This window comes from Thunnus thynnus, chromosome 24 (genome assembly GCF_963924715.1).
Source record: "Thunnus thynnus chromosome 24, fThuThy2.1, whole genome shotgun sequence".
Taxonomy (NCBI): domain Eukaryota; kingdom Metazoa; phylum Chordata; class Actinopteri; order Scombriformes; family Scombridae; genus Thunnus; species Thunnus thynnus.
In genome coordinates, this window is record NC_089540.1 from 3,892,797 (window position 1) to 3,902,899 (window position 10,103).

Genomic DNA, 10,103 nt, shown 5'->3' on the forward strand with positions numbered 1-10,103 from the left:
ATACATGGTTCAGTGTAGTAAGGTACCTTGATCTGAATGTAAATTCTAAGCGTGGGTTTATTTCAAATATTTAATAATAAAATGCAAGTCAGACAGAGAAAATGCAACCTTTGTTCTGGCAATTGAACAAGACGGTTCCCCAGTGTCACTATTTCACATCTCTGCTTTACAAGACATGGTTTTCACCCTATGTTTCCTTTCAATGGCCTGTAAATGTACGCACCCAAAGAAATGCCTCCTGTCTCAACTGCGCATAGAATTCCTATCAGGGACATCATTAAAAGGCCGTACTGCTACATAAAAGTCATAAAGTTTTGATGAAGTTGAAAAACTGGTTCGGAGACAATTTCCTAACACTCTTCCTGCCGACTCTGCCAATATTTTTATACTCTGTGAGACTCATTAATTTCCTAAAAGACCCAGGGTATTTCGAAGGTATTGGTCCAAAGTGAAATAGAAGGTTGCTCCGTGGATCACATTGCTTTCTAAAATGTAAAAGAAATACATTCTTTCAAAGTATGTGGTTATAACCAAGTTTTGTTGTGTTCCCTTTACTTTGGAGGCCAGGACATCTTCATGACAGAGGAACAGAAGAAATACTATAATGCCATGAAGAAGCTGGGTTCCAAGAAACCACAAAAACCCATACCTCGGCCAACAGTAAGAATATTTTCGCTAACATATTTTTCACTGACATAGTGATGTTATGGCTTGTTATTCTTCACATGTCCATCTTTGGAAGTGGAAATGCACTGGCAAAGCACTCAGACTGTGGGCTTTGCTTTGTCTGCTGTCTGTTGATTCTTACTAGGTGCCATGCCATTGGTTTGATGGCCCATTATTCCGAAACACCAGTAATTTGAAAAACTTAACATTGGACTGAAAGCCCACAGTTTAACAGCCTGTTATCCCAAAAACGCCCACTGCTCCGAAGGCCCATTGCTCCACAAAAAACACACTTTCCCTAAAGTTTTTTGCCATTAATATGTAAGTGTATTTTGACGTGCAAGCGATCATTTTAACCCAAACCATGATCTTTCCCTAACCCTAATTGTGGTTTTTGTGCATAAATCTAACCAGACCTTAACCACAGCATTGTCACACCATAAAACATAATTCTTTTTTAACAAGCATGTCAAAATATACCAAGATTTTAAGTGCAAAAGACAACAGAGATAGCCTAAAGTCTGACAAAACAGACTTTTTGTATATTACTAAGGTCTTCTGCTAATTTCGGCGTAATGTTTCACTCAGTAGAACATCGATTTAATAAATCAACAGTTATAAAAATGTGTAAACTGCAATGTTCAGGCAGACGAGCAATATCTGGGAAACATAACGTTTATTCAATTTACATGGAGCTGAAATTCATAATGAATTTTATGTTAAATGTTCACCTAATGAGTTAGTGTCTGTTTATGAGTCGTAAGAAATCATAAATGATCTTTAAAAAGGAGTAGATGTTTACCGGTAAGCTCAGCTCTGTTAAATTTAACAATATGTTAATAGAGGTTTTCCTCCGACAGTAGGAAACAGTTGAAGACTTTATCTGATGATATTTAACTACATTTAACTGATAAAAATGTTTTGAAGGCACACTTTGACTTGATGACTTTTACTTGTATAAAGTTATTTCACAACATGACACTGTTAACATCACAAAAATAATTAAAATACTTTTTCCAATCAATCGTTAGTACACAGGTGACTGTAAGCCAAACTACATTGTAAAAACTGGCATGTTTGTGTCGCTGCCTCGTAGTCAATTATTTAAAATGTAAATTAACTTATCAAACAGACTTTTCACAATTCACTCAGTTCTTCTGATAAATTCTGTGTCATGGCTCACAAAGCAGAACACTGATTTAATGAAATTACACGTTATAAAAATTGCATTGACGTGTTTTGGAATGTCAAACAGTAACGTTACATGACTAATGCTTTCCTTGTCCTCCTCTGCCTTCAGAATGCATTTCAAGGCTGCGTGTTCGACTGCATCACAAAGCAGGCCTTCGACATCGTGATCATGATCCTCATCTGCCTTAACATGGTGACCATGATGGTAGAGACGGACGACCAAACACAAGACATGGCCAAAATCCTGTACTGGATCAACCTGGTCTTCATCGTGCTCTTCACGGGGGAGTGTGTGCTTAAGATGATCTCACTGCGTCACTATTATTTCACCATTGGTTGGAATATATTTGACTTTGTGGTAGTGATCCTGTCGATTGTAGGTAAGAAGACATTTTAAGGTGCCTCATCTTTCCAGTAGATTCAAGTTAAATCACGTGGCTGAATGTAATGTTTTTGCTTTTACAGGTATGTTTTTATCCGAAGTTATCGAGAAGTACTTTGTGTCCCCAACACTGTTCCGAGTGATCCGTCTGGCCAGGATAGGCCGCATCCTCCGCCTTATCAAAGGTGCCAAGGGCATCCGGACGCTTCTCTTTGCTTTGATGATGTCACTTCCTGCCCTATTCAACATTGGCCTCCTCCTCTTCCTGGTTATGTTCATCTACGCCATCTTTGGCATGTCCAACTTTGCCTATGTCAAGCGGGAGGCAGGAATTGATGACATGTTCAATTTCGAGACCTTTGGGAACAGTATGATCTGTTTATTTCAGATCACCACCTCAGCTGGGTGGGATGGTCTGCTGGCGCCCATACTGAACAAGAGGGAGCCTGACTGTGATAGCCAGATAGAGCACCCAGGCAACTCCTACAAAGGCAACTGTGGCAACCCATCAGTGGGCATCTTCTTCTTTGTCAGCTACATCATCATTTGCTTCCTCATTGTAGTCAACATGTACATCGCTGTCATCCTGGAGAACTTCAGCGTGGCAACAGAGGAGAGTGCAGAGCCGCTGAGTGAGGATGACTTTGAGATGTTCTACGAAGTGTGGGAGCGCTTTGATCCTGACGCCACTCAATTCATGGAGTACAGCAAGCTCTCTGACTTTGCAGATGCTCTAGATCCACCATTGCGTATGCCCAAGCCTAACATGATCCAGCTCATCTCCATGGACCTGCCGATGGTCAGTGGGGAACGCATCCACTGCCTTGACATCCTGTTTGCCTTCACCAAGCGAGTGTTGGGCGAAGGTGGCGAGATGGATGTGTTACGCGGGCAGATGGAGGAGCGCTTCATGGCCTCTAACCCTTCTAAGGTGTCTTACGAGCCCATCACCACCACGCTCCGCCGCAAGCAGGAGGACATGTCTGCTGTAATCATCCAGAGAGCCTTCCGCCGCTATATGATCCGCCTAGCCATGAAGAAGGCCTCCACCCTCTACAAGGAGCAGCTGAAGGAGGGCATCCGTGACCCAGACAAGGACGTGATGGTTATCAGCAAGTTCCACGAGAACTCAACCTCAGACAAAACAGACATGACCCCCTCCACAGCCTCCCCGCCCTCCTACAACAGCGTGACAAAATCGGACAAGGACAAATACGAGAAAGAAAATAAGGAAAAAGAAAACAAAGGGAAAGACTTGAAAGACCGAAAGAAATAGACTTTTAAAAAGGAACAAAAAATAAAAATGCATCAGAGACATGAGGGAAATTTGTTTACAGCTTCTAAAGGGGGTAGCTAGATGTACGCTTGTGTTTTAATTGTCAAGAGCTGAGGAATGCTATGCCAGGTAGGCCTAAAATGGGAGCGCAGTTATGTCATATATGAATACATAAGGACTTCTCAAAGGGGAAATTTGGAAACAAATGATACAGCAGACACTGCCAGAGATTGAGTGGAACACGGAAAAGCCTCTCTGCAAAACGCTTGTGATTTTCCTATTGGTTGTTGTTACTATCTGACACACTTGAGTGTACTGTTAAGTTGTCTGTAGCTAGTGCTGCTGCTACTACTATAAATCCAGTGTCTTGAATTTAACAATCGCTGTATCACTTAGTACTCTGCATTTTTTTTTTGATTTTGTTTATTTTTTGGTTACAAGATTTCCTTTTTTTATGAGAAAGAATGTTTTCTACTTTTTGTGTCATTATTGTGAGAATGTGTCCACTGCTTTCACTGTTGTAAAATCACCAAGGGCAGACAAAGTCAATGCTGGAAACTCCAACAACCATTTGAAACTTGTATCATGCAGAGTCTGTGCCAGAATGCTCTTGAATCATACACTGTACAAAGCTGAAACAACAAGCATCTCACTGAGGTACAATGGACAAATACATTATACCGACTGGTGTGCAATCAGTGATTGTTAAAATCTGTAATTCTGAATTGTGCTATTCGGACTGCTATCTCCCCGTCACAGTGGAAAATAGTCTCTAAATACAGAGAAGCTGAATGTATGCAAGCTGAAGGAATGAGACACATTTAAAGGAATAGTTTAACATTTTGTGAAATATGTTTATTTGCTTTTTTTTTTTAAACAAAAAGATAGATGAGAAGATTGATACCACTCTCATGTCTGTCCATTAATGTTAAGCTAACACCAGGAGACTGTTAGGTAGGATAAAGCTCACTAACACATGGCATAATAACAAAGCATCAACCTCATAATGACAGACACACCACCATGTTTTTGCTAATCCTGTAACATGCAAAGATTACACATTGAGCTGAGCTGGTGTGATAAAAGCGTCCCTCAGTGTAATTATATGCTACTACATCTCCTCACCAAACCACTTCACCTGTGAAACGGTAGCTCCACATTTAGCTCCTCTAGTTGTTATAAGTTTGTAATCAATAAGAATTTCCTGAGCTGTTTTTTTTTATCAAGCTTTGGGAAATATGTAAAACATATATATATATATTCTGCTCATGTAAAGCTTCAAAATGTCCTGACAAAAAGTACAGAAAATGTTTAAATCTACCATTTTGGTAACGTTAGCTAACGTCAACACATCAGGTTTTACCGTGAAGACTTACCACTGCCTTCACATTCAAAAGCATTTATTCTGACAAAAGACAGAGTGGCACAGAAAACTGTACTTCATGTGGACCTTATTACCTGATTTGCATAATAAGGTCAGTGGTGGTGCATTCATTCCTAGTTACATGAACCATTACCTGCAAAAACCAGCAAAAAAAAAAAAAAAAAAAAGTTCCATAAAACCACAACTTGTTTTTTTTACAATTGGATTTTTGAACGGATTAAATAAAGATATAACATGCTTTAGAGGCACTGATAAGCATATTTTGGAGCTCTGGAGTGAGGTGGGCTAGCTGTTTACGAATCTCAGCGCTAAGCTAAGGTAATGGACTCCTAGCTTAAGCTCTGTAGTTAGCTAACGCACAGACTTGAGAGTGCTATTGATCTTCTCTTCTAACTCTCTGCAAGAAAACAAAGAAGTGTATTCCTCAAAATGACTAACTATTTCTTTAAAGTGACACTCACATCTACATCTACTTCATCCGCTGTGGTATTACAGTGTCTCCTCTAATGCATTCATTTTCCTCCCTTTTATCCTCCATCCCACCCTCTTCACACATCTCCCAGAGTCTTGTAAAGAAAATATCTTAAGTAATGAAACATACTGAAAAGAAAATGTCACTCTTTCTAACTGCTCTGACACTAGAATATGACAATATATCACATTTAAAAGTTATAATATCACAAATGTTTGTATGACATTCATGTTGTTCTTGATTTACATTGAGAAGCGAGTGGTTTTAATGTAGTGGTTTGGTTTGTAAATAATATAGCTATTTGGGCCCACAGTATGCATCACACTTACATTTGATGTAAGAGCACTTTTTATCCCCACTGCTATGTAATACCACGTGTGGCGGTCATACATGTAAGTGTGTGTGCGAGAGAAAGTTCAAGTGTGTCTGTATTTGTATGTTTATGTGTGTATTTGTAAGAAAGGGAGAATGTAAGCATCTATCTCTTTATGTGAGCGAGTGTATGTGTGCAACTGGGGTCTGCGGGTTGCTTATGTTCTACCAATTATAAATAGCATTTTTACTGTAGATATGAGTGCTTTTTTCCAGTCTTCGGATTTGTTTTACATTTTTTCTAGAACTCGTTTTTTCCTTTCTGCTCCGTAACACATGATGAAACACATGTATGGTCCCCATATCTGTAGATACAAACCATGAAGCAATCAGTAGCCATCTCTCATTGCGCTTGTAGTGTTTTAGTGAACTGCATGCAAGATGTGACTACTGTCCGCTCATATGGTAATATAATTTTAAAGCCAAAAGAATAAAGGACATATTTTTTGTATTTGCTTGCTTATTTTCTCCATTTCCTTTCCAGCCTTTTCCTTGCTTGATGGTTCTAAAGGTTTTTCTGTGAGTGACATCAGCTCATTGGTCTGTGATCTGAACCTGAAGTATGATTGCTTAACATGGCGGGAACTTTGATTGACAGGATCATTCATGTGGTTCAAGTACATGTTACACTTAACTATGTATCAATTTGCAAAATGTGACAAGTGACATTTTTTTGTTATAACCAAAGATGTGGCAACAAAACACAAAATCTAGATTTCCAAAATAAAACCTATTTTGGGAAGCATATTTTGCATGCAGGATGCATTCATTCTGAGGTGAGAGCTCATTATAAGAAACAGTTAAGAGGCTCAGCATATTCAATGAGGTTTAAATAGATACTTAGCTTCTGAGACGATGGTCTGTTTTCAGCCTGAGGATGATGTATTGAATATAGATAGCTGGGACTCATGAGGGTAAACTGGGCCAGTAAAGCCTGCCAGAGGGTGGAATACGGAGCCATACTGGTGGGTGTTTTTACGCTGCAAGTTGCTCTATTAAAAAAAAAAAAAAACACAAGATTACATTCCACAACCATCATCTTTTAAAAATAATTTATATAAATAATAGTGATATAGTATATAGATAAATACTCAATTAGTGATTTATAGCACACTTTAATGTAGTTGTAAGCAGATGGAGAGAATCTGTAACTGGTGTACAGTGTGAACAGATAATGACTGATGATTGAATGAATGATTGATAACACAATATAACAGCTGTAATTATATCTAATGAAATATGATTATGTATGAAAATCTTAGTGTGTTATCAATCATATATTAATTGTAAATACATAGAAGTTACTCACATGTTGGTGTAAAACAGTTAATGACTGTGTTCAAAACTCATAAAGACATGTTGAGCTTACAGGTTAATTCTTGACCTTGGAAACTGCAGAAAGAAATTCTCAGCTCAACATCCACTTACATGACTTCCTCCAAGGCTTTCAGATGGATCTCATGGCTTTCATCAGTGGATATAGTTTGCTCAGTTGTCATGACAGTGAAGAAGTACTTATAACTAAATAAATAAATACTTAATAATAAAGTTTAAAAGTACCTTCATAAAAATATGATTAATAAAAATAATATAATTGGCAGATATACTGAATAAATATGTCATTACATATAACTTGCTATATTAACTTGTTAATTATTTATAATGTATTTTAGGAGTTATAGTTTTTGACTATAGTGTACATGTACATGTGTATCATTTACAAACTATTTACTATTTACTGCTTATAAATACTAAGGGGGTCTTTAAAAACATTTTCATTGCATTTGAATGAAATACCAATATTTTTGACAAAAAAATCTTGACTCAAGGTCCATTCACTAGATTTCTTCCCATGACCTTCATCATCCCATGTATGTCCCCATCTTATCACATGTCCAAGCTTGTCAGCTGAACCTGATGACATCCCTATGACAACCTCATCTGCTGACGAAGGCCACAAGATGTGGCTTAAAGCTATGAAAGAAATCTAGTAAGTGGATCTTGAGATGTACATTTCTTTGCCAGACTACTGTTTCCAAGGTGAAGAATGAACTGTCAAGCTCAAATACAGATTGTATTTTTGCCAATTAGAGCGGGGTGGTGTTGGGGCTGAAAATTCGTAGTTGGATCAGAGAATTTGAGAGAAAAAGACAAAGAAAGGAAGATAGAGAAGGAGGGAACATGGCTGAATGAGTGAATGTGGAGCAATACTTGGTATATAGTGTTAAATATGCTGAGGGAGCAAGCTATTTGTCTTTTACATGCACTATATACTGTATGTAGCCTTTTAAACAACATATTTAATAGTCAACTTTTGTCACATTATACAGGATGAAGGACAGTCAACCAATAGCCAGACATGTATAGGGAGGAGAAGGTGGTACTGGGATAGACAGGATAGAGATGGAGGTGAAAAGCTGAGACTACCCCCACCCAGCAGCACCCTCCTAATGCATTGCTGCTCCTGCTTCTCCCTTCCTGTTGCCTGGCAACCTAACATCACAGCTCCCCTGCCTGTGATTGATCAGCAGCGTTTCTGAGCTTGCTTACCCACAATACCTTGCTGTCAAAAAGCAAGCAGACATTCGCATGCTGCCACACACCTTCTCGGGTTGATTATGTAAGAAAAGAGAGAGGTCAGGTGATGACCTTGTGTTCCCAATGAGATTCAGTATACTGCCTATACTGCACACTTGTTGTTTCATTGTTGGAAGATCAGAAAGGACTACTGAATGTACGTTTAGTCTGTACAGGGCTCTATTGTGCCCAGCACCTGCTGCAGAGTCTGTTTGTTGTGTGGTTATGCAACAAGCCATGAAAATATTTCTATACATGAACAGGCTGGCCAATGAGGTGGGAACACATAGCTTCCTCTTACCCTTGTCTGATCTCTGCCTCACCCAAACACAGACATCAACTCAGGAGTGCTCTCTAGAGGCTACAAGGTGCAAAGAATTTCAACTGGAAGCACTGGTAACGTACATAAATGAGAATGGGACAGCAGTGTGACGCAGCACTTAGAAAGGTCATCCTCTGTTTGGGAATCCACAGGTGTGTATTGACATCACAATGTCTCTGACGCCAGAGATGAATGTGTGTTTTTTGGTTTAAAAAAAAAAAAAGATTTAGGTAATGTTTGTTTGCTGACAGATGTTCCGAGCAAAACCAATGTCACAGACTGCTCTGAGGCTGAAAACATGTAATCAACAAATTTACTGACGTCAGAAAAAATGATTTAACCCTCTCATGTTGGCTGTCAGTGGCAAGCAAGATGAAAACAGTTTATAAGTAACAGGCGCCATCTGCTGGCAGCAAAACAGAATACGCTGAGAAATTCTCAGTATTTGTGGAAGCAGGCTCTTTGTCTGCCCTGGTTTTTAAAAAAAATATTATATTTTATTAATGTGCATCTTTTAAACTCTATGATATGACATTGATTGAGTTTAATAGAGTAAAAATCTTTATCCCAGATATTAAAACAAATCACAGTTCATTAACCAACTTTAAACAGGAGGATGTTAAAAAGCTTTTTAATCACACTGTCATGGAAATGTACAGTCGTTTTAAAAAGAACAAAACAATCATGAAATATATTTGGCCCCCACATCTTGGCAGTATTGAGAGACAAAGTCAATTAGTCAGACTCAAGCCTTAACTTATTTGAAAACTATATTTTAAAAAAAAGTGCAGTTTGATCACATTATTCACAAGACTGTAAAATGATAAATAACAAGCATAGACAAGCGTTTCTCTGATCTTACCAGCTTTGGCACATGTATTTTGATATGTGAGAAATATTGATTGTGATGTTAATAAGTGGAGAGAAGACAGATAGGAGAAACAGGAGAAAGACATGAGAATGCGAAATCTCACTCTAATGAAAAATTTAATGCAACTCGTCTTGAAAAACGTGAACTGACAAGGTTGTTTATGTTCTGGCTGGTAGCCGTTCAAATTCAGTGGTGGAAGGCATTTCTTTTTTAAAAGCTCAAATTTAATGGTGATGGAGATACTGTGTCAACATCATCGTTTTAAAAGTACAGAAAGAATATGTGAAACTGATCGTTTCCTTGAATTCTATTGTAGTCTATTGTAAAATACTTTGTTGCCTAATACTGTGGAAGCAGTTTGTTCATGTTACAGTCTTGTAAGGGCTTGTAAGGTTGAACAAAGAGTCAGCAGCCATGATAGCAGCAATGTGCAAGCAGAATGCGAAGGTCAGTATGCTAGCACACTCACAATGACAATGCTATTTTCATCAGGTAATGTTTACCATGTTTTAGTTTAGCAGGTTAGCATTTGCTAAATGGCAAGTACAGTTGATGCTAAGGGGGAATGTCATTAATTTTGTTGGTATTTG

General features: G+C 38.3%; 1 protein-coding gene across 1 annotated transcript in view; it reads left to right on the forward strand.

The window, feature by feature from the left end:
* scn1lab (sodium channel, voltage-gated, type I like, alpha b) overlaps positions 1 to 6,194 on the forward strand; it is a 46,087-nt gene extending 39,893 nt beyond the window's left edge. Inside the window, exons 25-27 of the mRNA XM_067583042.1 lie at positions 556 to 660; positions 1,967 to 2,237; positions 2,323 to 6,194. Of these exons, the coding sequence (XP_067439143.1) occupies positions 556 to 660; positions 1,967 to 2,237; positions 2,323 to 3,515 (1,569 nt within the window). The 3' untranslated portion in view covers positions 3,516 to 6,194. The remainder of the gene's footprint in view (positions 1 to 555; positions 661 to 1,966; positions 2,238 to 2,322) is intronic.
* Positions 6,195 to 10,103: the final 3,909 nt, after the last annotated feature.